At 41.4% G+C, this 27599-nt stretch overlaps 2 protein-coding genes across 2 annotated transcripts in view; one reads left to right on the forward strand and one right to left on the reverse strand.

Annotated features, from left to right (window-relative positions):
• Positions 1-6472: 6472 nt before the first annotated feature.
• cep170ab (centrosomal protein 170Ab) lies at positions 6473-23295 on the reverse strand. Its single transcript, XM_038714221.1, has 20 exons — positions 23187-23295; positions 21391-21477; positions 20957-21088; positions 20743-20832; positions 19714-19792; positions 19446-19504; positions 18787-18946; positions 17055-17192; positions 15596-16036; positions 15073-15443; positions 14809-14937; positions 14520-14652; positions 12268-13722; positions 11502-11745; positions 11190-11298; positions 10817-10978; positions 10312-10400; positions 9859-9952; positions 8245-8296; positions 6473-8113 (listed from the first exon to the last, which is right to left on the reverse strand). Exons 3-20 carry the CDS (start codon positions 21059-21061, stop codon positions 7851-7853), a joined length of 4173 nt encoding a protein of 1390 aa, XP_038570149.1. The 5' UTR covers positions 21062-21088; positions 21391-21477; positions 23187-23295; the 3' UTR covers positions 6473-7850.
• A 2711-nt stretch (positions 23296-26006) lies between these two features.
• Positions 26007-27599, forward strand: part of bcl11ab (BAF chromatin remodeling complex subunit BCL11A b) — a 35506-nt gene continuing 33913 nt past the window's right edge. Inside the window, exon 1 of the mRNA XM_038714222.1 lies at positions 26007-26339. Within this exon, the coding sequence (XP_038570150.1) occupies positions 26285-26339 (55 nt within the window). The 5' untranslated portion in view covers positions 26007-26284. The remainder of the gene's footprint in view (positions 26340-27599) is intronic.

Raw genomic sequence — 27599 nt, forward strand, 5'->3', positions numbered from 1 at the left:
TGCACACTGAAATTGCTGACAAAGCATTTTTTGCTTTTTCCGAATGTCCTCCGCCCCAATAAGCAATGACGTTCCATCAATGAGTACGTGCAAAATATGTAAATGCCTCCAGTATCCTGCTGACACTTGGTGTAGTGTCATATATCTTACTCATACTGAGGCCACATGGGTGCTAAATCATCTATGGCAGTTCAAATTACATTGAATAGGAGATAGGGCACATCATCAGGGCAAATATGTATTATTCATATTTATTTTTTAATTTGTGTACATTAGGAAATAAACACATTATGTTTATTTTAAGGAGGTCCAGGCTGACACCTGAGAGCCAAAAAAGCTGCAGTGCTTTGAATATTTTATTTATGTGCAATAAATGCAAGCAGGGTGAGTGCAGCAATGAAGCCAATAGGGAACCTGAACTTGATAAAACTAAGTGGGAACAATTCAGCCAAACTGTTCTCACTTAGGTGAACACCTGCAGAAGCGCTGATGTGCACCAGCAGTCGCAGTTAATGTTGCTCGCAAGGGAGAAAAACCCTGACACAGATTTAAGGATTAAGGAAGTAGAGCAGAATATCTGGAGACATACAATTAGTAGTGCAGTGGCTTTGGCAGTGGGGCCTCTAAAACCTAATTTGTCGTGTTGACTTGCCTCTGCAAAGAATGAGAGAGAGGCGAGAAAGGGAGGGAGACTGAGCTTCTTGTGGAGGAAGGATCTGGGAGGTTGGAGCTTCACAGAGGAGATACTGGGTTGGCTAAGTAGACACTTATATAGAGTAATTTTTAGTAGAACTAAACAAATGAGGTTTGTTCTCACATATGATATGTTAATCTGCACTCTGCGCATGCGTTGGCGTCTGTAGCCACCTGTCCGAAGCTCCGTCTTAAACCGAACTCTTATCCAGTTTTAATCCACTCTTTTTCGTTACATTTTTTATATCCTTTTTATTTAACTTAAAACTTAAGTATTACGTGGGTTAAGGATTTTAGCCATCCGACATGGATTTTAAGCTAGATGACCGTAAAAACGTGATCAACGCTACTGATCGCAACAAAGCTCCGGTGACTATGCTAGCCGAAATAACTCTGCCCCATGAGGACTGCACACTCCTTAAGAAAGCGAACAAGAAGATTGCTGACCTTATGTAAGACATCCGACGACTTTCAGAGGAACTCAAAGAGAAAGATTCCCTGCTGACTGGCTTTATGGATGTGGCTTCAGTACAAGCCAAACAGATTGTTTCTCTTAGCACAACCGCTAACATCCAGGACACCGTGTTTTGGGACCCCTCTAACCTTCCCAGGCTTTCCTCCTGCTCGACTCCAAAGCATCAGTCAACCTGGGCTGAAGTGGTGGTCCGTGGCTGCAAGAGAGGCTCGGATGGGGCTGCCTCTCCTCCGCACATCGGCCTCTCCAACCGCTATGCAGCCTTGTCTAACGACACTCCGGTCCATCCAGCGGATGCACCTGCGGCTTCCAGTCTCCCTGATACGGATCTCTTTCGGCGCACAGTGCCTGCCGACACTGTTGCATCTCCTTCACCGGCTACATCTCCTGCACTGGGCCGCCGGTCTGCCGCCGGGCCTGATCGGCGGCCGTCATCCCGGTCAAAAACCTCCGCTTCCCGACGTAGGATCCTGAAGGAGGCTGTGCTCAGACGCTCCGGAAGGCCGTCTCCACCCTGCACCGTCTGGTAGCCCTTCTCTCAGGTCTGTTACTGCTACTCCAACACAACACTTGGCAGCTCACACACTCCATCCTCAGTCCGCACGCAGTGTTGAAGCAGATTCTGCTCAGTCCTGCTCTGGAACCACACAACCGGCATCTCCTCGTCCCCTTTTCTCCCCAAACACACTAATAATTGGTGACTCCATAACCAGAAACCTCCGTTTCTTTAACGCTACCACTCGCTGCTTCCCCGGTGCCACCACAGCTGACATTTTAAAAAAACTCCAGGACCTAATGCCATCACTCCCGTCCTCCAGAGTGTGATAGTCCATGTCGGAACAAATGACACAGCTCTTCAGCAGTCTGAGCTGACAAAATCAGATTTTAACCGTCTTCTTAACTTTTTAAAGCAGTGCGGAAAGTCCGTTTTTATCTCTGGTCCCATTCCCACAGCTGGTCGCGGTGCTGGCCGCTTCAGTAGACTCCTTGGCCTCCACTACTGGCTCCAGTCCGCCTGCAGGGCTCATCATGTGTGTTATGTGGATAATTTTAATATTTTCTGGCAAAGAATGTCTCTTTTTAAGACAGACGGACTTCACCCAAACAAACGGGGCTCAGAAATGTTAGCTGCGCACATACAGCATGTGGTGCGGTCCACACATGACTTACGTGAATGACTAATCATTCATGCAGCACACCTGGACACACCACCTGTCACTGAACACATCTCTGCCTCTCTGCCACAAACAACTGTCTCCACCTGGCATGTAAAGTCGTCTGCTACCAGCGCTGTTCCACAGACTTCTATTCCTATCATCATCACGCATAGACCAGTAAACCGAAATGTGCACATCCCACACAGAAATATTAGTAATCTCTTAAGGATTAGGACAACTGCACCAACTCCAGCACCTAGAACAAACACATTTAAAATGGCTCTCTTCAATGTGAGATCACTTTCAAGTAAGAATTTTATCTTGTCTGCAAATCTAGATTTTATGTTTTTAACTGAATCCTGGTTGCAAATGAATGACTATAGCCAGCTAGCTGAACTGTGTCCGCCTCAATATGATTGTTTTAGTCAACCGAGGATCAGTGGTCGTGGTGGTGGGCTAGTGAGCGTGTATAGGAAAAATTTTAAATGTCATTAAGTACGCTGTGATGAATTTAACTCCTTTGAAGTTCTCACTCTTAAAGTTGGAGGGCTGCAACCTATCATATTTGTTATAATTTATCGCCCCCCAAAACCGCCTGGAGGATTTTTATCAGAACTTCCTGAATTTTTATCTACTCTGGTTTTAAATTATGACAGAATTGTTTTTTGTGGCGATTTTAATATTCATGTTGATGACCCCACCAATGTTAATGCAACTGACTTTTTAAATATGGCCACTTCTTTTAACTTCAAACAACATGTCAAAGGGCAAACCCATAACCGTGGTCATACACTGGACTTGGTTTTTACCCTGGGTGTCAGCATTTCCTCTGTGGAATTAGTGGACATGACCATATCTGACCACAGATGTATTGTTTTTAGCTGTGATTCGCCTGTTACTCATGCCGCCTCACCAAGCTCCGTGTGTTCTCGCATCTTTAATGAACAAAGTGTTTCAAAGTTTTGCACATTCTTTCAGAGCCAAAGCCAAAACCTGTCTGATTCCAACACCAACAATCTGGTCGATCACTTCAATCATATCTGCTTGTCGTCACTAAATATTACTGCTCCTCTAAAGGTTAGGCCTACATCTAAAGCTAGTAAGCAACCCTGGATAAATGACAGCATTCGCAGCCTAAAAAAGGGAATGCAGGAAAGCAGAGCGCAGATGGAAAAAATCCAGTCTCCAAGTCCATTACCTCAGTCTGAAGGATTTATTAATTAACTACAATAACATGGTTAAGGATGCGAGAACACACTATTTTTCTGAACTCATTACTACACATAAACACAATCCCAGGTTTCTGTTTAAGACTGTGGATCAGCTGGTAAACCCAACCCCTCCTTGTGCCTCAGCTGGAAGTAATGATGACTGAATTGTTTTTATCATATTTTACCAATAAGGTGGTGTCAATCAGAGCCTCTATTACCCCCGTGGCCTCTTACTCAGAGGTTCCTCACCAGCAACAAGAGAGTTTTAACCAGTTTTATCCCATCGACTTGTCTGAGCTTTTAAAAACAGTATCACAAATGAGAGTGTCCTCCAGCCCACCTGATGTAATACCTACAAAATTTTTACTGAAAGTAATAGATTCTGTTGGGCCCCATTTGATCTCTGTTTTCAACAGCTCCCTATCTACTGGTTGTGTCCCTGATTATTTTAAAACGGCTTGCGTGAACCCACTTTTAAAGAAACCTGGTTTAGATCCCTCCCTCCCACATAATTTTAGACCAATTTCAAAACTGCCTTTTATTGCAAAGATTCTAGAAAGAATTGTGTCCAAACAGCTGCTCACTGTACTGGAAAATAACAAATTATTTGAAAAGTTTCAGTCTGGTTTCAGGAAGTACCACAGCACTGAGACTGCCCTGCTTAAAGTCACCAATGACCTTTTAATGTCTGCTGATGAAGGCATGTGCTCAGTCCTTGTACTCCTGGACCTTAGCGCTGCTTTTGACACCATTGATCACAACATCATGTTAGACAGATTGAGGCACTGGGTGGGGATCTCTGGTACTGCCCTAGAATGGTTTTCATCCTACCTGTCAAATAGGAAGTTTTGCGTGTCTGTAAACAACTATGTCTCCTCATTCTGTCCAGTTAAATATGGTGTGTCTCAGGGGTCGGTCTTAGGACCCATTTTGTTTTCCTTGTATCTGCTTCCCCTTGGACATATTATCCATAAACATGGCATTTCTTTTCATATTTATGCTGATGACACACAAATATACTTGCCCGTCAGATCCACAGACCCTGGAATGCTGAGTTCACTTAACAACTGCCTTTGTGAAGTTAAAAAATGGATGTCAAATAATTTCCTCCAGCTGAACTCAGACAAAACAGAAATCCTGGTCATCGGGTCTCAGCAGATGGCAAATACTGCATTAAAGCACTTTGTAACTTGTTTTTGAAAAGTGCTCTACAAATAAGGATTATTATTATTATTATTATTATTATCTGACATGGACCTTTTCCCTTTTTAATATAGAATTTTAAAAAATCAGTGGTAGAAGAAGCAATCAAATTCGTATGTAATAATAATAATCCTTATTTCTAGAGCACTTTTCAAAAACAAGTTACAAAGTGCTTTAACAAGTGTAAAGAATAATACAAAAAAAAAACAAGATAAGAGCATGAAAAATTAATATAAAATTAGTAAAATACAATAAAATAAAAGGGATAAAATAAAGTCAAATAAGATCGGGAAAGGCTCTCCTATAAAAGTATGTTTTAAGAAGGGACTTAAGAGTTCACTGACTCAGCCGACCTGATTTCCTCGGGCAGGCTGTTCCAGAGCCTCGGGGCCCTGACAGCAAACGCTCTGTCCCCTTTAGTTTTCAGTCGAGACTCTGGAACAGACAACAGACCTCTGCCCGAGGATCTCAAGGTACGTGCTGGTGTGTATGGGACTAAAAGTTCAGAAATATAACAAGTGGAGAGGCCATGAAGAGCTTTAAAAGTGATCAATACAGTTTTAAAGTCAATTCTAAAACATACTGGGAGCCAGTGTAATGAAGCTAAAATAGGAGTATATTTCTTTGTTCTGGTTAAAAGCCTGGCAGCTGGGTTCTGGACAGTCTGGAGTCGATCAATAGATTTTTGGGTTAAACTGGTAAAAAGGCTGTTGCAATAATCCAGGCGTGATGAGATGAAGGCGTGTAAAATGGTCTCGGTGTCCTTAAAAGTTGATGTATACCACAATACCAATACTAAAATGTGAAAATACTTTGTTACAAGCAATTCAATGGCAAATGTAAGTGTAGTGACTATGCCCTATATTTAGCCACTACAGGTAGTTAATTGATTTATTGTTCTTAACGTGTACCCGAAAAATGATGTCCAGTCTTTTCCGTAAAGTTTGCAGTCCACTTACAATAAATAATACGTAATATAAAGTAGAATAAACAACATAATCAGAACACAATAATCCGAGCACAATTAAAAACTGTTTGCTCCTCTTCAATTAACCACACCTTAAATATGCTGAGGCCAGCATCGGCCTTACCACACAACACAATATCATGCCCCCTGTGGCTTGGAGGAAAACAGGCAGTATGGCTCCTACAATAAGTATATTCACTCTTTTTTTTAGCTCCTGGTAAAACAACAAGCTGAGAGACGGTGGGAACTACAGAGTCGGTGATAATTCTCTGTGGAATGTGGAGTGTGTTCATCACTCCAGCTTTCACATTACACCGTCATTTGAACCTTCATCATTATCGAAATAATATAGTTGCTTCACGTAAAATTACATCAAATAAAATCAACAAATAATACTAATAAACTGATAAAAAGTGCTAATAATGCAGAATGACTCCTTTCAGTGTTTCAGTTATTATTGACGCTTTAACATGTCAGCAGCATTTTAATGTTGTAGAGGGTGCAACTGAAGCTTATTTTAACTATAGTTAGGATTAAGGTTAAGCTATGCTGCTTTATATTTATGATTTGCATGTAAAATGTTAATCTGCAAACTCTGTCATATAAATGTAGTGCAGCAAAAAGTACAATACATGTAGTGGAATAGAAGTAAAAAGTGGCATAAAATGGAAATACTAAAGTACAGTACAAGTACCCCTGTAAATCATTTCAACACTGTGAACATGCACTGCATTGAAATTAATGTTTAAAGAAAAAACAAAATATCTCATAATTATCATGCATTTTATTGGAAATAAGACAAACAATGCACAGGTATTTTTAAGGTCGACATATAACCTAACATCATTACAAAAAAAAAACTTCATACAAAACATCCAAACAAAAATTACCCAAATGCTCAAACAGAATTAACGGCAAAATGCAATTATTAATCTTTTATTAAAGTTTGGCTGAAATGTTTAAACAGCTCTGATCAGGTTACATTCATGTGTAAACATTGGTATGAGGCAAGACATTGGAAACCTACAGTCATTACAGTCTCCATCCTTCCATTGCATCGCTATCTGCAGGACGTGGAGGTAGCCCCTGTCAATGCTGGTTCAAACACAACATTTCGTTTGTGATCAGAAAATAATTTGACAAAGCATTCATCTACAGGCAACTGGCATTCACCCTGCTTTGTATTTGGTCAAGGACATCAACATGATAAAGGAGCGTCATGGGGCACGTCAGGTCCTGGTCCCTCAGAGATGAATATTAACATATATCAGCTTTCTAAAACACTGTAACACCTCTTATCGCCAACTGTAATGATTGTTTGATCCAGGGCACTTGTGACAAAATACATTTGGAAGAGGAAAACCTTTCTGGGAGCTACATTTGATTTTATAGTTTATATTAAAACCCATGGTCTATCTTTGATACACTGGTTTCAAATGACATTGCCACAAGAAAAAAGGCATGGATGGGAGTTTTTCATTTAGCTATAATAAACATTTACACTGGTACATACTGTACATACCCAGTTCTTTTCCAAGACAATAAGCAACGTGGCCTTTTCTGATGGAAAATCATTACTGAGACACGTTTGGGGATTGCAACTGCAGCAGGCCAACAATATATTCATTTTAAAATTATTCTAGTTTGGGTTTCTACATTGGCCTTAAGTCAACTGACTGACAAGCTTATGATTGGAACACAAAGATTTCAAAGCTTGTAATTACTGAGCAAGACTGAATTTTACTTTTTGTAAAAGCTCTGATTTAAAAACTCTCACCCTCTCATCTTTTACATCTGTTCTTTTTTGTTATTAAGGATAATGGATAGTAAGAATGAGCTGTAATGCAGAAGGATTAATGTATATTATGTCACAGCTTCTTCATAAACCCACCAATAAATACTGAAATGTTTTTCATATTGTATATCTGACACCCCAAAAGCTGCTATTTGGTAGTGTTTGACTTTTACAAAGTCCTATCACGATTGAGTCTGAGTGACAGTTAGGGCAGTCAGGCAGTCAGGCTTTCCCACGGAATAGGCATCATTCTCCTCCTATCTTTCCTCCTTCATCTGAAACCAAATACTTACATAAAATCTTCTAACCTCACAGCACTTTCTGCATTATGAATTATGTCCTTGGTGTATCAGTTGTAGGATCTAGAGGTCTGTTCGGGCCGTGGGTCTTGCCCTGTCACCGGTCCATGATCTGAGAGTCCACAAGGTTCAGTGGCCAGTCCTTCAGGCCTGGCGGAAGAGAGTGTGGTGGAGGAAGAATCAGCTCCAGGGTGCAACACCGACACCCCCTGCTGCGGCCCAGGGCTGATCTTCTGGTCAGTCAGAGGGCTGGTCATGCCCAGATTGGACAGAGCATCCAGGGTGCCGTCTGGGTCCACCATAATGTCGATTACTGTAGGATTAGCGCGGAACAAACATTTGAAATGGGTTTTCATAAATGTAACACAGTTCCAAACACTACAAATTACACACGGTTGTAATTTTATGTTCCTAGTTCACTAAAGAGGGGCATCACATACATACCAAGAAGTTGTCTTTCCACTCTTTTTAAGTCTTGAATAATGGTTGATATCTCCTGTAAAGAGAACATAAATAAAAAATAGGACTGGTTCAGGATGATTAAGTAAGTGAAAGTTCATACACCAAATAAATCAGCTCAATTCATCTCTTCGTTGCTGCAGGAATAAGTCTGGAACCATTCCGTGTACACTCAGTAATGCTTTATGAGCCCTGTGACGGTGTGGTGGATGGACATCTTTTCAGGGGTTCACACGAGGCCACACTGGTTTAAAGGCAGAATTTATGACCACAATTTAGTTTTGTGGACTATGACTTTTTGCACCCGCAGCAACAGCTCGTAAGTCTTTCTTCTCCATCAAAACAGCCATATTTGGTGTGCTCTGCACTCCAAAATAGGAATTTGCATTGTAATCTAACTGGTATGTGCATTTTTAATTTGATCCCCCAGACAGCTGTAATACTGTCAGCACTCAATATGATTGCTTCAGTAGGTAATCAGATATTGTGTGGTTTGTATGCCTACAGAGAAAGGCAGGGAGTGGATTTAATACTGTATGGGATTAATCCCTCACAATGAAAAGCTAATGGATTACTAACATAAACAAATTCTTAGGCAAAATATTTCATTACTGTAGCCATATCAAACTGCTGTTCAGTCTCTTTCTTCTTGTATTAATTTATGCCAAATGAATGCCAAAAACCAAACATTATGCTGATTAGACTACCCTGAAATTCGTTTGTCTGTATTAAAATGCCTCACGCACTTGCATGCACTTCTTTACACAAAAATGATGATTGTGCAGATTTAGTTTTGAGAAAGTTAGCTGTCCACATCATGTTGACAGTCTTGGTGTTCTTCCACACCCTTCAGCAGATTATACGTAGTTAAATAATAATAATTATATAATACTTTTAAAGTTATGTAGATAAAATAATCACACACATGCACATCCACACAGACACTCATTTACTTTTTTTCTGTGACCAGGGTTGTTTAGAGCTATTGCAAGCCATGGATATACCACATGATCATTCAGCCATAACTTTTAAAAAGTGTTTTTCACGTTTATTTCAAACTAAATATTTTGAGACTGTACTGAAGTCCTCACCTCAAACATTTTGAAACAACACTAAAAGAGTCTACAGCCATGCTAGCAGCTAGCCTGTACTCAAGCACAGCTTTGCATTTGAGTTAAATGCTAACGCTGGCATTCTACCATGTTGATGTTTAGCAGGTAAAATGTTTACTAGGAACTATCTTAGTTAGTGTGTTATCATTGTAACATTTGCTAATTAGCAATAAACACAAACAGTTGAGGGTGATGTCATTTGTTTTGCATGTACTGAAGAATGTGACATTTGGACCTGCTGGCGCTACAGGAAAGTTTAAGGGATCACCAAAGTGAACTTCATCCTGAGGGAAACATGAATGTCTGAACCCAATTTCATCAAATCCAATAGCTGCGAAATTTCAGTCTAGACAAAAGGCGGGCCAACCAACATTGCCATCCCAAGAGCCCTGCTGCTAGCGTGGCTAAAAATATGGCTGTCTTGTTTACTTCACAAGGCTTCAGCACATAAAAGAGACCAAGTGTTAGAAGTGGACAGGTTCATCACCTTATTGGAGCTCTTGAGTAGTAAGGAGTCATGCTCTGCCTGCAGTTTGTTCTCAATCTCTTCCCATTTTTGTTCTTTATCCTTGAAGAGGATCCTGGAGGCCAAGTTGGTGCAAAAATAGATGAAAGTAAAATACATAAAAAATATTTTTTATATAGCTCTCGACAGAAGTATTAGTTGACTGTTGTAGGAATGAGTTGTCATTATGCATGGTATAATAATGAGAAAGATATGTAGCTGGTTGTCAGTGTAAACCTTTGTGATGTGCCACTCAAATTGTATTGGACGGCCTAGATCCGACAGAAATCTTAACACACTTTATAATATGTTCCTATTTTGACATTTCTATCCTGCATTTGCCCTTTTCTCAGTATAGTATTACATTCACAACAAATTACAACCACAGCATATTCTTTTATGGAACGTCTTCCTGTTCAGTAACATGATGCTCACCTGATTTTGCAAGTTGTTTTGTCAACAGACTGACGTATCCTTGTGGAGAGTTGAGTCACAGATGCTAGCAGTAAGCTGTCTAGCACCGCCTGATTGAGGATGGAAATAAACACATCAATGTCACATTTCTTTAACAGTGGAATACAATGAATGCAGATGGTGCAATTGTTAAGAAAAACTATAGAAGCTAACAATCTTTTCAAAGTACAGTCATGACTATTTATGCATTTACACATTTACTAAAACAGTCTTTCTCATTAGTTTAGCCAGTAGCTTTGGGTCCAATAAGAAGCCGTTTGTCTTATGAGAGGTGACTCTAGTTGGTATGTAGGAAGCGCCCTCTAGTGGCAAACCTTCAGTTCCATTTCATTTCACAGTGTTTCTACGTACTTGACTAGTACTTGAAATAAAGACTTGATTGAGACAAACATCAACATTGAGACAACATTCATGGTGTGCGGAATGGCTTTAAGGAGTATTGTTTAATACTGAAACTGGGACTGACATCATCTCTATTCCATGTCTGTCTGCGGATCGAGCGGGAGCTCTGTCCACTGGAGCCTCGGGGTCGAAGCTCCACAGACCGCCCATTGGTTCCCATGATGCTACCGTGCTCTGTAGAAGGACCGCCCATATCCAAGCTCTCATCAAATACACGCTCCTCCAACTAAAACAGAATTAAAATGCGCACAAAAGAAATGTTAATTCATCACATCCTATTTGTGCCAATTGTACATCATTTGACTTTATTAAGAAGCTGAATTTCATTAACTGCAGGTTGAATCTGGGTAGAAGCAAATACATGAAAATCCTGATATTTTGTGGTTTTGAATCTCGCAGCAAGTTGTGTTGTGGTTGTTTTATAATGTGTTGACTACCAGAGTGCCAGGGTCAGTAGCTGCAGGGCTGACTGAGTCGATCTCTCCTGCTACATCATGAATTTCTCTGGCAAGCATGGCAAGGTCTTTGGCTAGGTCTTGGCTAATCCTGATGAACAAACACAAATATGAAATCACCATCTGATATATATCAAACCATTTTGTCCTGTTTTATTTTGTGATATTTATTTCATATACTTCATACAAGAACTCTGCATACTGAACCTGTAAGCAGGAGCAGAATGTTTGAATACTGTTATCATGACTCATTGCTGCTTTCAAACGGAGCTGGAGTACCTCGCACCTACGTACCTGGCTATTTCCTCACTGTGTGCTGTCCAGTCTCTCATATACTCGTCCTGTTCCCTGGAGTGCTGCTTCACGGTAGCAAGGCCTGCAGGATTAGGAGTTGCTGGGGCTGAACCTCCTAGCTGGGCTACCCGAGTTGAAGGGAATGGCCGTGTGTGGCCCTGTTTGGATATGTGGCGGTTTGAGCCATACTCGTCCTCTGAGGTGGAGGCATACTCCACAGGGACGCGGCGCCACCGAGTGCCAGCTAATATTAGGAAAGAATGGCATGTTAAGTTTAAATTGTGCTTGAATTGTGCTAATTACTAGACATTTTTGGCCACTTGGGAGAAGTGCAACAAGCTGTAAACACAACATTCATGGCAAACGTTTTACCAAACAGCTGCTTATTTCCACATCCAGCAGACACTGAGCAATGTTAGCATACATTTTGAGTGTTTCTGGCAAGCTGACGAGTCCAATTCACTCTGTTTTGGTTTCCACCAACTACTGAGAACAATATCTGGCTTTTTAGCTTCTTAATGCAGCATGATGTTTACCAGGTAGTCGCTAACCCTGTCTGTCTGCTGTTTGGTGCTGGGCAGGTAGCGTACAGTGGGTGTAGTCAGGTGATAATTTTCTGTGGATTCGTCACTACGAGTGACTCCTAATACATAATAATTTGGCCCACTGTTTATATGAAAATATTAATTAATGTAGCCTTAAGGAGTAGCTAGTTTTATAGGCTGGTAATTACAGATGATTTTATAATATTAACAGAACTACTTACACCCAGGTGTGGCATGTCCATAGGAGGCGGTGCCTTTATTCTTGTCAGGCAGCTTGGAGGCGCTGTTAGCCCTAGCTCTGGGTCCCGACAATGAAGTCACATTAGACCCTCTCGGTCCTTGTCTGATGGCATAATCACCTGCAGCACTTCGGGCCCCCAGACCTCTACTCCTTGTCACAGTGGCCTCTGAGTCACTTTGGGCTGACGGTGAGCCCACCCTCGGCCTCCTTGGCTGTGCCAGAGCCTCTATCCTGGACATCCCCCTTCTTGCCAAGCCCGTCCTGGATGTGGAACTAGCAGTGGAGGCCTCGGAGGCTACTGACATCCGGTCAAAATCCGCAGGTTCGGTGTCTGATGAGTCCCCCAGCCGGGCTCGCCGCAGCAGGGATGCCCTGGTGGGCCTGGGCTTGGTAACACTGGTGGTTTTACTGGCTGCAGAAGTAGCTGGGGCCTGGGTGATTTTAGCCCGACTAGACTTAGTGCTAGCCCCCACTGTTGGGCACCCAGTCTGGACTCTGGCATGTGAACTTCTAGATTCCTGTGTAGAGGTGGGCTGGGAGTCAGAGAGGAGTGAGTTGGAGTTTACATCATCATCAGTGAGGTCCTGGGAAGTCCAGGGGCGGCTGGGCTGTGGAGGACCAGATGCCCTGGTTTTGACCCTCCTTTCCTGGGTCTCTCGGGCTGCAGCGGGGCCTTTGCTGGATGAGCAAACTACTGTTCTCTCCTTCAGCTGTCCTGCAAGAGTCCGACGTTTCTGGACTACTTTTCTCGCTCCATCAGCCTGGCTTACTGTGCTGGTCGTATCCACATCTGACTCTGGTGACATGGAGCCCTCAATGGACTGACTTGGTGGATCACCTTGGTCTGATATGGTCGTCTCTAAAAAGGCTGCCACAGCTTCTGAGTCTTTCTGCAGTGTGGTGCTGTCAATGCCAGACTCCCTGCTCTGAGTTCTGCTGTGTGTGAGACCATCGATGCGAGGTATGAGCTCAATGGGCACGTTGGAGCTCGGTTTCTCCACAGTAAAACTCTCCTGCCTCAGCAATGGTTTCCCACTACTTTCCCTAGACTTCTCTTCTTCCTTTTTCCTCCTCCGTGCCTCCTCCATTCTTTTCTCCCCACTGGTCAGCGGACGAGGGGGGAGCTTAGTCAACACACCTGACTGGCCTGATCTTCCGCCACCACTGTCCTGTGACTTGGCGGGTGAAGAGCGGCTGGGGCTACCGCCATGACTGCCCACACCTCCAGTGCCATGACCAGGCCGATTCTTTCCCCTGGCAATTTTCTCCCCCTGGTTCTCCTTCTCCTGTAGCTCTGTGTCCTGTTTCTCTCCCATATCTGTACGTAGGCCTGAGCCTGGGGTCCTCCTACCTAGAATGAGCTCCTCACCAGGCAGCTGGGGTAGAGTTCTCCTCTTACGCTCTGAGGCTGAGTGGCTGGACTCACTTATTTCAACTGAAAGGAGAGAAAAACTTAAAACATGTTTATTACATTTCAGTGGTGGGTTGTATGCTGGTAGAATTGATTCACTGGTGCTGTGGTTTCAATTCCACCATTCTCTTTTTATCAAATGAACCATGAGATGTTATTATGTTCTTCATACTTAATGAATTGTCAGGCAGTCTGTCATTTTTATAGTACTGAAAAATGTGTGTACAGTACAGTTAGCCCTACATGAATTTGTTCCTTTACTCACAGCATGGCTTAAAGCCATACTATACAATCTTCCCCCTACAAATGAAAAGTTAAATTCATAGTGAGAAATACACACCCTTGCTCAGTTCAATACACTTGGAGGTTTTGCTGCTATACCTAGCTTCTGGTAGCTAATTTTAGCTGATGTTAGCGAACTTGGAGTGACTACAGAGTCAGTTTGACTGCCTTTCTGACTCTTCTCTAAACTTGCTGCTGTTATACTGTTTGTTTTTCACCTGTACCCTGTAATTTTCTCTTGTGATAACATTGGACTTTGTTCAGGAAAAGTTACATACCAAAGTTTCGCTTTAAATGACCAAAATCCTGAAGTCACTACAATATTTACCTGAACCCCAGAAAAAGAGTACTCTGACGAGGTCCTATCATGACATATTGCATCGCAAGATTTCCATAGTTAGGCTATATTTCCCCCCCACTAGGTAATTTCACCTTATGATAGAAGGATTCATCTCTTGAAATTCAAAAAATCAAATCCAGTCTAGACTATGAACTTCGGACCAAAATCTTTGTGCCTTTTCTGTTCAGTTGAGAAGTACCTCTGTCCTCTGTGACCATGATGTGACTTTCCCCTCCTGACCCCTCAGGGTCTGTCCTAATGTGACTGGCAGCTAGAGTAGCCCACTGTGAGACCCAGCGAGGACCACCAACCATCAATTCCTCAGGTAGTACCTGGAGAAAGAAAGATACATATGAAAACATTTATAGTATTTATAAAGAGAGTAGCAGTAGCTTCTTATTGTTTTGAAGTGACAAAATGACACAAGTTGGACTGCTGTTTGGGTGGGTGGGGGGTTTTCTGACTATAAAAGCTTTCAGTTTTTGCACCTCTGTCTCCATGCGTCCAGGCTTTCCTCTGTCTCCGGTACCAGACCTCTGGGAGGTAAACCTCTCTCTTTGGTCAGCTACCCCCACTCTGGACACACACACAGCCTGCTGCTCATCCACACCAAACACCTGCAACATGTAAGTGAACAAGCATACACATATTCCACAAACACACATAATGTTTTACAATTATTCTTTTATGTTATAATCAGACGCTGACTCAATATAGAAAAGGGGCTTTATTATAAGTTTCTTCTTCCCCACCTTGTCAATCATTTTCCTAGCCTCTTCCTCTTCCTGATCTCCATTCTCCAGCTCAATGGTATAGGTCCCTCTGTCACTATAATCATCCCTGTGGTGATAGCACTCATCACGGCCACTCTGCTGATGTGGTGCAGAGCCACGTCGCCTCTCAACGAATCCACTTGCTACTTTGGAAGTCGAAGACTTGCGACGACGAGCGGGACTGTCCTCCTCTGCAAAGAGCCCCTCTGGTACGTTAGCACGACCCTCTCTGATCTTCATCCCTGCACCGCCCCAAAGTCCCCATGAGTGTTCTTCCATTGTTGCAGCCCTGCGTTGCTCTCCAAGTGCGTTCTCTGAGTCACTCTGAGTACCGTCCTCATGTTTACTGCCTGGCAAAGGAGAGGAGGAGAGGAATAGAGAAGAAGGTAATGGGTCAGAATGAAAATAAAGAAAGAGACAAAGGGGGTTGAAGGGAGGATTAGGCTAAATTAAGCTGCAAGGAATGCATACATGCTGCACAAATGGCTGTACACACACACACCTTTAAGACTCTTCAGTTGTACAGGCACATCACTCTTCACACTTTCCCCGTCATCCTCTGCTACAGTGTCTTTCAGAGCCAACGGCAGCTCATTCTGAGCCAGCCAGTCGGCAACTTTGACCTCCGCTGCTACCATGGCTGTCTGAAGTGGACTCAGCTCCTCTCCGACAGCCCTTTTAGGACGTGGCCTGGTCTCCGGTCCCACCTTTGCCACTCGATCTTTGACGGTCGCTTTACCTGTAGCCCCAGGGTCAAACTCAATGGTGAAGGAGGCATGGCCATGGGTGGGCTCTGCACCAGAAGACGCACCAGCCTCTTGCTCTTGTGAGGGGGCTTCACCACTCACTTTACCTGTTGATGGAGTATCCTTGGTTGGGATCTCGAAGTAGCTAGGCTCCTGATTGGAAGTAGACTTTGGGGCCTCTGTGCTTTTCTTGCTGTCTGTCAAAATTTAAGCAACCACAAAGTCTACTAAATATAAGTTAAGCACTAATATATTTATAAAAAGTGAACAAATTTAAAACTACTAACAGCCAATTTTAGTAATACAAATAGCACAAACCACATTAGTTACTAGGGATGTCACAAGAACTGATACGTACTGGATACGTACCAAATCGATATCAAAATTCTGAAAACATGTCGGTGCTCGTTTTGCTTAGTACCAAAGGTACCCGGGACCCAACACGTGAAAGATAGCAAAGTACAGCTGAGGTGAAAGCTCCGCCTTGATTTATCCAATCTTAGACTGTATAAAAACATCCAACAGAAAAGAGTTTGAAAACCGGGGTGAAGTTAGTTTTGTTACCTTCAATTGCTCTGTGTAAAACCTTGATTTATCACAGTTGCAAAGCTAATTTAGATTTTCACAGTTTTGATCACCTGAAAAATCACCAAACATGACTATGCAGTTTGCAGCGCTAACAGCTAGATGTCTGTCCGACATGTCTGTCACTGTAGGCGGAGTCAGGGACCGTCTCAAAAGTGCAATACGATCCATTTCAATCATTAATAAATGTTTTGTTTTTGAACAAAAAAATCTCAAACCACTGCCAATATAGATAGTGACCACCCTTAAACATTTCACACCTGTGAGTTTGTAAAGAAAAGTTAAGAAAATTAAGTAATTCATTTAATAATTAAAAATGCACAGTATAAGGTTGTAATTTCAGCAGCTTGCTCATTTATGAATATATTGACATCAAATCAACTTTCATCAGCTTTCACAGCGGTTACTTGTTTTTTGTCATCTTCAAATGTTTTTATTTAAACAGTGTATGTTGAGGTACATGAGCTTTACTGTTTTGTTTTTGTTTTTTTTACTGTGGTATCAAATTGCTATTGAGACTGGTATCGGCATCTACTACTTAATTTCTGGTATCATGACATCCCTGTTTGTTACTGCCTCAGCTACATCATGAGATCAAATAAAAAAATATTTTTGCAGCATTGTAAATACCCGTTTCAACTTTTTCTTGCTTCCGATCTGAGCTCTTTTCCTCAGGTCTCCCTGGTTGCTGGTCATCAGCATCTCCATCTCCCCACCAGGCGGGCTGGCCATAGAGGGGCGTGCCTCTGTGCAACACTGCTAGGTCCCCTGGCAAAAACAACATGGAGATTGGTCTTACAAAGAAATGGCACGGCTGAATTTACCACAACTAAGACATCTTAAACAGCCCATGCCCCATTTACACTACTCTTTTAAAATGAATACGATCTCCGTCCACAGCAGCATTTTAGCTGCGTATCAGAGTTGATCTCCAACTATATTAAAACGACTGAAAACGCACATCTAGTGGCCGTTCACGTACACTGGGCATGTACGTGCTGGTGTAAACATGAAGCAGATGGTCTATTCTATAGTTACAGAAAATTTGGCGAAATAATTAAGTAATACAGATGAAGAACCACACCAGATTTTTTTTTGCATGGACCAATAACGACCTGGGACTGTTGAATGTAACATGGGAGTTAAAAGCGACTGTGGCCGCAGAAAACAGATGGAAATGGTCGCAAAGTAAATACGGCGACATACACTAAAACGCTACCTGGAGTTTCAAGACAAAAAACGGGGTTGGCAGCGTTTTTCAAACTTCTTCGTTTTAGGTCTTCGTTTTATAACTACTACTGGACAAAGACAATGATAAACACTTTTAAAATATCCTTATATTTGCTTACAAGGACAATATAGTGTGTTAAATGTAAAATAATATAACGCTTGTTTATATACTGCTAATAAACGCTGAATGGAGGAGTGACTACGGGGTATGTGAATCACCCTGTTGCTAGCTTGTTAGTTTGTTCCCGTATTAATAGACTAACTGACTTACCAATTATTTACATTACATTTACTCATTTGGCAGACGCTTTTATCCAAAGTGGCTTACATTTGATGAACAACATACAATCATCAACAAAACATCAAATACAGCACGAGAACTACAACTGACAATACATACTAGTAAGAGCACTAATAAGTACTAGTAAGAGCTAACAGCACATATCGCATCAATGGGGTAAATACCTAGGGAAAGAAGTGAGTTAACAAAAAGTGCAATCAATACAAGATATTTGTAAAGGGATGGAAGAGCACAGGAAATGCATGTTAGAGGTTAGAAGTTAGAGGTGTTTTAAGAGAAAGTGTCCTTGGAAGAGATGAGTTTTCAAGAGCTTCTTGAAGTTAGAGAGGGACGCCCCCTGCTCTGATGGCATGTGGTAGCTCGTTCCACCATCGTGGTGTCACAGATGAGAACAGCTGGTGACTGAGATTGCTTTGTGTATAGGAATGGCAGAGCCAGGCGGCATTCGTTGGAGGAGCGTAGTGGCCGAGAAGGAAAATAAACTTGTATTATGGAGTTTAGGTAGATGGGTGCAGACCCAGTGGAAGCTACTGGGTTTGTTTAGTCTATAAAATTGTGAAAAATACCAATCACAATTTCCCAAAACCCAAGATTAGCTCTTACTGTGTGACCAACAAACCAAAACTCAAACATCAGCAAGTTTGGCATTTTGATTCATAAATTATTCAAAATTGTTGCCAAATAAATCTACCGTTTCAGCTCTAAAATACTTTTGAACATAACTAACCACAAATATGTTACCCTGTAAATGTGTGAAAGTGGTACCTGAAGATTGAGATCTCTGTCAGTGCCATGCTCATGCAGTGTTGTCTCCTGCATGCTGCATCTCACCTGTCGTCTTATCGTCCACCCTGCTGGCCTCCGGGGGCTTGGCGGCCCCTTCGCACACTTGTGCTGCTGCAGCCTCAGAAGGTTTCCCCTCAGATTTAGATGATTCACCGTCTGGAGGTTTCTTCTGGGTCAGCTGAAGCTGGCTGCTGAACTTCTCATGCTGACAGATGAGATGAGCAGTGAGAGTTTAGAGACACGGAGGCAAAACATGTCAAATGCTGCTAAATCTATAGAAGGGCAGCTAGATTTTATTTGAAAAACTTTGAAAACAAACATGTCTAACACATTTATAGTGCATAACTCCAGACTATACATTTTCTATCCTTTTTTTATCTCAGCAAAAATATATAATTTGAGAGACACTGTGAATATTACTGCTGAACTTTCATCTTCATTATTAAGATGAAATACTATCCTTTCTACAGATACCTGGGCAGTTTGCTGTGATGAAAAAGCAGTTTCATCAATCCTGAAAAGTAGTTTTTTGCCCAGTTCAGCAGAAGTCTTCTCTCTCTTTGACTAAAATCCACCTCTCTCAGGCTTTTTTACACACTGATGAAATAATACAAGAGCTTTCTGGCTTTGCTGTTTTGAGCAGGCATACCTAATATGTCCAATTACATAATGAACTCTGGCTACTTTCTCACATACAGTCTAACCTTAAGGGCCTCCTCTGGAATATGCATCTCCCCTCGAACCACAGTGAACAGGTTGGTATGTGAGGCAGGTTAAGGTAAAAGACAACGAACTCTTTGCAGGGGTGAGAAACATGCACTGATAGCCTTATCAATAATGCAGCAGGCAGAACGCAATGAGCATTCACAGCTATTCAAGAACATATAAAGTTACAGTGTTGTCCATGTACACTGACCTTGTGCTGCGTGTCACTGGGTTTGACAGGTATGCAAGACCATATTGAAAGGATATCATATCCAAACCTTAATTTGTCATTCATTTTCAGCGTGACATAGATTTGCTCCTGGATTCTGACATCATTGACAAATGTCTGCAAACAAATACAGAGTGTGATTTAGAACAACGGGGTTAAGATTAGGGATTAGAGTACTGACACTCAGTAGTGTTCATGTAATTATTGAATTGTGTCCATAAAACCTAATACTCAAATGCTTGGTGAGAATCCGTGTTTAGTTCACTTTTTCCGGAAGCAGATATTTGATAATTTTATATTTACACTGTATTTTGGCACAAGTCTTATCTGTTTGTGCTGTGACAGCATTACCTATAATGTAATTTAACTTGTTTGTCCATTTTTGTAAAACAGAAAAGATTTTCTAGAAAAATATGTTAATACTCATCAAAGTATAATTGACTCGTACTAAAACTCAGCAGTGCTGAAAGCTTGGTGCTAGTTGATGACAACACTAACAAAATCTTCTTTAGTTTAGAGATGCTGAATCATGAACTTCAGCAGAAAATTTATTTCAAAATCCTCTCTAGACATGTTTTAAGACAAATAAAATATACCCTTCTTACAATAATCATTCGAGCCTGATATAATTTTTCCACATAAAGGTTCAGGTAACTAATTAAAAATGGCTAAAACTACATCTGCAACCTGTTCTTCATTGAAATACACAGAATCTGTTTATATGCAAATAATTTAATATGTCTGAAGTTACTGGACACAAGAAGTCTCCAGTATATATGCGCTGGATGTTTTCACATCACACTTGTGTGAACTGAATACGGGACTAGACTAGTTGTGATGTCATAAATCGCGCTGGTACACACACGAGAATTAAGGTGAGCACAGAATAGCTTTCACCTTTCAGCAGACATCATTCTACAAAGTGAAGCTCAAACATCCAAGTAAAGTATCAAGCAGCAAAACACATTAAAAAAAGAGATCTATCCACAGTCTGTCCCTTAGAGGTTGTTTCTTTTATAAGCAGTAAGTAGAGAGAGACACAGAACAGTGGATAAATAAACACTCACCCCATTTAGGCTGCCCAGGTCTTTAACTTTATGTTCGTCTCTATTCGGCTCATAGTTGATGACGGCATGCTGTTTGTCCACACTGCGGGACTAAATCACACAAAATCCAGTCAATCACTGTAATCCACGCTAATCTCTGTGCTTCAGATAATAATCCAACCAGATGAAGAATGACAGCTCAGAGTGTGAATCTGGAGGAGTTACAGTGCTGTACCTGGAGCATGAGCTCACAGTCGTCCCTCCCCACAAAGATCATTTCCCTGGGGAGACGGTGACGCGTCCCCCCGCCGCTCACCAGGAACCAGGAAGTCAGACTCATCTCTGCCTCACTAGCTCACCTTTGACACTGAAAACAGTAAGAGTTAGACTGCATCTATCTATCTATCTATCAATCTATGAGTCATACTTGGATCAATAAAAAGATATTATGTGTTCTTACAGTGCTAACAGGCGTGCATGAAGCATGCTACTTCATACAATTACAGAGGAAAAATGACATGAACATCTGTGTACATGAGTGCATGTTTGGGTCTGTAACACGCACTGTAGCTATTTCAAGTATGACCCAAGGACAATGCCATGCCTATCTCTCAACGTACTGTAGCATGCAACATGAAAGATGAGCTGTGAGTGTAAAAATCCACTAACAGTTTACAGAAATCCAGGCATCCTACTAAACTCCCAAAGTGAATTGCTCAGCAGAGTCCCGAGGTCACCAAATCCGGCACCACAACACTGGAAAAAAAGAGAGGAGGAGTTTTTACAAAGAGAAGGTGGGAGTGAGAATGACTGAGGGTAATACCTGAGATTGGCATCCAGAAAGACAGAGATAGTGATACATGTGTATCAGAACAGCTTATTTCATTTGATGATAAGTCATAGAGAGCATGCACACACACATATTAGCACAAACAGGCCAGAAAGAGGCAGGAAGTCAGGCAAACGTTAAAAGAAAATTAAGAGAGCACAAGAGTTCCTAACCAAGTAAAGGCTCCGTGACCACAGATAACAAAAAACATCATGGCAACCAAAAGAAAAAAATTTGGTCACTGAGGTGCACTTTCTCCTACAATGTTAAATATTTAATGAAATAAGGAACATTTAGTTTAGCAAGTTCAACTCTGTAATCTCAGAGTTCAAAGAGCTAAATGAGCTCTCACAATTAAAATTTTGCTGTCCAATAAGTAGCAACATGCCACAACCTGAGGGATGGTGAGTGACCTAGACACACAGTACAGGCAGGCATTCACACAAACACACTTTATGTAGTTCTCACTTATTTGTATTTGTATTTTTTAACTGCAAGTCTAGTTTATTTTACTTTATTGTTTTCTTATCTGCATATTTCTAACCGCAAAATCATGATTATTCTGTTTATGCACTTTTGTGTTTTTATTTCACATTTGCTTTAGCAATGTAAACTACTGTTTCCCATGCAAATAAAGCCCTTTTTAATTTGAATGATGTTTTTGTCTTTTAAAACCTACATCTCTGGTCCCCATGACGCTCTCATATGATTCCCATGCAGTTGTCAGGATCCCCATGCCCATAAAACAGCACAACGGCTCTTTTCACTGAGACAATCAGCCGGTCCTCCCTCTGCAGGAGCATCATCAGCACACAGGCCTTGCTGACTCACGCTGTAGCCATAGGTGATTTTGAGGCATTTAATTACGCACACTTTGTCATATCTGGGACTCCTGTTTGTGCATCATCTCAATCCCAGCGGGACCCGACAGCCCCCTCTCTCTCCACGGAAGAGTTAACCCTTTCACAAGCCTGGCTTCTTGTGGCCCAGATTTCCCTTTTAGACGCTTGACCACACACGGCTCCATCCACCCTCAGATATAAATCTCAACTGCAAATGACAACACATCAAGTGTGCTTGCAAGCGGCAGTAACCGATGGGTTATAGTCGGCCAATGACAGAGCCAGAAAATTAGCACAGTTAGGCCGTGTCTCAGTCCAGCGTTTATCATGGAGCCATTTACTAAGGACACCATGCTATAGGGGAATATTCAGTTCAAATATCTAATGTTATACAAAGACCATGCACATAATAATGTACATAAATGTATAGCTATAGTGTGACTGCGACAGTGTGGATATTTATTACCGATTAGTCATCTGAAGCGCATTGATCCTTAACGATAGCTCTTCCTTTACGTGCGCTCTAAATTGGCTAATTTAGACAGATTTTCAATAACAGCCATCACGTGTTATTGTAAATAAGGTTATGGAGGCTGTCTGCTAATGTGCAGCTAGGGCTCTCCCATTATGGACGACATAGGCTATAGGTTTGTCTCTCTCTCTCTCACACACACACACACACACACACAGCGACGCTCATTTCACAGTCTCCATCCTCAGCGCTGAGACAGCAGCAGGAGACAACAGGGTCGGCCTCTTATAAATATAAACAGGAGAACATACGTGCCACTCACCAGGTGCTATACGGACAATCAGCATCCGATGTAGAGGATTTATGAACGGAGCTGCTGCTGCTCCCGCAAGTCCGCTGCCCAGCCCAGCTCCTCCAACATTCCCGTGTCTTGGCCTCAAGGTGGCGCTACGTGCTCATAAAGGAAGAGCACGAGGTTATGTAATACTTTACTGACAGCAAACCGTGAGTGGCCCATATTAAATGTGTGATCGTGATATTTTGTGACAGTGAGTTATAGGCTAATAGCCTACATATATAATAGCTATTATTAAACTATATAGGCTGTATATATGATAGTAAGCAAGAAAAACTAGTTTATGATAATAAAACAGTGTAAAATAAAATACATTATAAATATATTGTTGCAAAAATAGTTTTAAGATTTGAAAATATTTGTATGTAGGCTACCTCTTTAAAAATATATTGTGTTACAGAGTAGTCCATTTAAGTAGTCAATTCAAGTCACTATCTATAAAGCACATTTAAAAGCAGAGTTGACCCAAAGTGTTGTCCAAGCAGGCAGATGGGTTAGTGTGCCTCGTCCATGATAATAAGTGATAAAGGAATAATACATAGGCTAAAAGGCAATTATACAATCTTACAGTACAAAATTCATCTCGTTTTAGCCTACAAGCCTGTATTGTAAAATTATGAATAAATCTACATTGTACCTTGTAATAAAACAATAATACCTACAGAAAAGGCAAAGGTAAAATGGAAAAACCGCACCTAAAACAAATGATTAAACGATAACTTGCGTCATCATTTGTATTTATAGTCAATCTCGAGGTGAAACACTAGATGGCGCCAACGTATTAAGATGTGATGTGAGCGAGGGCTTGGGTACAGTTGTTGAGCCTGATCAATTATGGGGCTACAATGCCACCAACAAAATGACTAAAAGTCACGCTTAAAAATACTCAAAACCACTGTCGAGTCTGTTTGAACGCCAGCAATCAGGCAACGCACTTACAGGTAGGCTATTTTTCTCACCATGAAACCTAGCTTATATGAATTATCTCTCCTGGTTGTTGTTCATGGGCCCACATCTGTAATAAGTTAGAGAGACAGTTTTGATGACGCAAATGTGACTAATTTGGCTCAGACTCAAGCTGTTATACCTTGATTTAATATATTCGTGATATGCAACCAAACAGAAGAGGAAAACAATCCCTTTGCGTAGGTTATTTTCGACATATCTGTAAATCATATAAATATAACAACAGGGCCCAGGTGAGACAGTAAATAGAACTAGGCTTTAGGTTGGCTTCATTTGACATTCATTGTTTCAGCTGGATAATGCTTTGATGTCCCCTCACACAGCAATTATTAGCCTGCGGTTTAAAGTGCAGCCACACTTCACTGATGCGTTAATCCTCATTGTGTCCCTGAACGGTGGAAACATTTAGCTTTGATATAAAATATAAACATTATGCCGAAAACGTAATCCAGTAAGCGGGAGAATTGCAGCTATGAATCAAAATTGTTCAAAATGTTTTTGTCATAATTATTATTATTTTATAATTATTAATTCATTCTTACCTAATTATTTGTCTGGTTGCATGTTATTTAAACGACTTTACTGTCTGTGCTCCTGTAGGCCTACAGTAAATGCTATAACATCACAACACAACGGTATCGAAAGCTCAACAGAGACGCTAAACAGGCTAGATATTCTATATTATCACAACGTTATAACAGAATATTACGATACAGTAACTTTCTGTCTTTTCTGAATCCCAATATGGACATAAAATGTGAATTTGAGGCTTTTATGTTTGTGCCTCTAGCCTGTTGTCCTCGGTTTCTGCTTATTTGTCATTTAGACAACCTGTCAGATGAAAACATTGAGATAAACGGAGAAAACAAATCAGTTTCACTTCATAGTTTTTTAATATAGACTCTGGTGCATTGTTCACGCATAGATAATTTATTTAACACCTTTAACACGCTGTTTAAACGTATCAAATTATGTAGCCTATAAATCAAAAGACGTTGGATTCTAAATGTAGGCCACATAAGTAAGTAATAATTATTTTTTTTTGTAGGCTTTGTTTTTTTTTCTCGTCTTCTTCCTTCTTTCCTCCTTCTATTTAGTAGCCCGATGTGCCCACAGCCGGATCATTTTATCATTAAATTAATATTAATTTGATCTTCTTATCTCACTTTTGCATGTAGCAGGTTATAACCCTCTCCAGCAGTTGGACAACAACCTAAGCAAGTATAAAGAAAACGAAGAAACAGTATAAACAGCTCTTCCTCATTGGTCTCTTATAGAAAGCTTAAACTTCACAAATGAAACAAATTTAACAAGAAAGAAAGTGGAAAATAAACATGGAAAATGACATCGTCTCCTCCTATCGTGGCAAATGCACTTTAGGTAGTCTAATAACTACAATAAACAGAAAAAAAAAAAGAAACAGCCTCCTGTAAGATGCAGTCTACACTGCTAATTTACATAATCACTGCATATTCATCTCAGCCTCAAAATAAACTCTAATAAATATGAATAGACAGCAAAGCTGGGTTTATCCTTCCCCACATCCCTTCTTCACGCGCTATCTATTGCTCCTTTACAGTACTTCCTTGGATAACACACACTCTCTCTCTCTCTCTCGCCTCTGTCTCTCTCTCACTCTTAGCCCAGCCTCCTTGATCTCCTCTGTCCATTGGTGTCTTCGATGCCCCCCCCCCCCCCCCCCCTTCCATAGGTAGTCCATAATGACTGTCCATTGGTTTTTATTATGGCTTGTCCCCCTCCCACTGGCCGGCTTCGCCCTGCCCACGTTTTGTATGTCTCAGTCCGTCCATCTCCTGACGTTCAAGTTCGCAGGAACGTCACGTCCGCACTTGAACTTGCAGCTCTGGGGGGCTTCGCCGTACCCCCTTCACTCTCTCTCTTTGCGAAAAAGTCATGAGGAGGTCCGCACAGCCCGCAGCGCGCTACGCCTCAGCCTCCGTATGATCTGCCGTTCAATTTTTTCTTTCCCTTCCTATTTGGATGTCAGACGCATCAATGAAGATATTTCATTTGGAGTCTACCTTGTAGGAACGGATTTCCCAATGTGAACTCAGCTGAAAAGCCGCCACTGAACCAACATGTCTCGCCGCAAGCAAGGCAAACCCCAGCACTTGAGCAAACGGGAGTTTTCGCGTAAGTGTAGATGAATCGCATTTTGACTTAATTTAGCCGCTTGTCCCTCTCAACGAGCCACCTCTTGTTTTTGTCATGTAGTGCAACTTCCTTAGGGAATTTAAATAGGCTAGGTAGGGTACGGCCATGAACCGGACCCACCGCTCTCCTGGGTGAAATTACAAAACGCAAACACAGACAAGACTACAGGTTATTTTAAATTTATTATGGGATTCTCTTGTGGAAGTTTCGAAACAACGTGACAGAGAGCTTCAACTTGTGTTGGTTAACGTGTTGTATAACGCAGCCTTCAAGGTTTCTTTCGCCATTAAAGGGCATGCATGGGCTTTATGGCCAGAGACCTTTGGCTAGCCTATATGAAGGCAGCCTGCTACTGCTGTCATTCGCTGATAAGTTTTCAGGTGTAGTATGAAGGCTAAAGCTCTTCCACTACAACAACTCACACTCTTCTTTCTGTTGTTAGAATTTATTTACAGAGGTTTGGGCTGGTTTGGTCACAGGGAAGTGTGTTTACATACCCACTTGTCCACAGCGCAGGGACCTCGTGTGCGTAACCTAAAGGGAATATAGTTTCAATGCCACAAATTCCCCACAGCTGCTGTTTTAAACACCGTGTTTTTAATGCTCGGTAGGTTATCTTGTGTCATTCACAGATATATTTTGTGTAAATCAAATAAATAAATAAATAAAAATGGATCTCGTGCGCGATGCCGTTTTACAACTACGGGAGAGGAAACCGTGGAAAGACGTTTTACGCGCGTGTGTGATAAAATTGCAGGGCATCGATTGATATTGCATGATGGGATTTTCACGCTGTCGAGATACGTTCACGTTTGCAGGATGATTATTTCCCACCATGCGTCTGATAACAATAGGAAATGCTTAATCAATAAAGCACGTCAGTGAATGTGGACACGTCCCCAAATTTTATGTGGAGATATCTTTTGCCCTGAGTTATTTTTATAGTAAAAGTGTCTGCGTGCAGTTCCCATTTCGTTTGAAACCAATTATGCTCTTGCAACATGTATGCCTTCATTTGTCGGAGAATTGTCAAAAGGGTTGTCAGTGGGGGGCGCAATATGATTGTAGTCTTGTGGGCCACTTATGAACTTGAACTTGATCCACATTATTCCTGTGCAGCTTGACCAAGCGCGTGCAGAGTATCGTGTTAGCAGAAATAGGTGATTGTATATTTTATGTACCTTGTAATGCTCATGTATGGTTTGTAAAGGAGAAAAAAATATAAACATTATTAATTAT

Source organism: Micropterus salmoides, unplaced genomic scaffold (assembly GCF_014851395.1).
Source record: "Micropterus salmoides isolate LMB-PRFRI ecotype aquatic unplaced genomic scaffold, ASM1485139v1 Ms_hic_scaffold_12, whole genome shotgun sequence".
In the NCBI taxonomy this organism is placed as follows: domain Eukaryota; kingdom Metazoa; phylum Chordata; class Actinopteri; order Centrarchiformes; family Centrarchidae; genus Micropterus; species Micropterus salmoides.

Bases quoted from the DNA above. Each gene is read 5' to 3' on its own strand.
- cep170ab (XM_038714221.1), bottom strand. From the start codon at position 21,061: ATGAGTCTGACTTCCTGGTTCCTGGTGAGCGGCGGGGGGACGCGTCAC. The intron at 17,193-18,786 runs GTGAGATGCAGC...TGTTTTTGCCAG, and splicing joins GGTGGACGATAAGACGACAG to GGGACCTAGCAGTGTTGCAC. The intron at 10,979-11,189 runs GTAGTCAACACA...ATTCTGTTTTAG, and splicing joins CTACTGACCCTGGCACTCTG to TTGGAGGAGCGTGTATTTGA.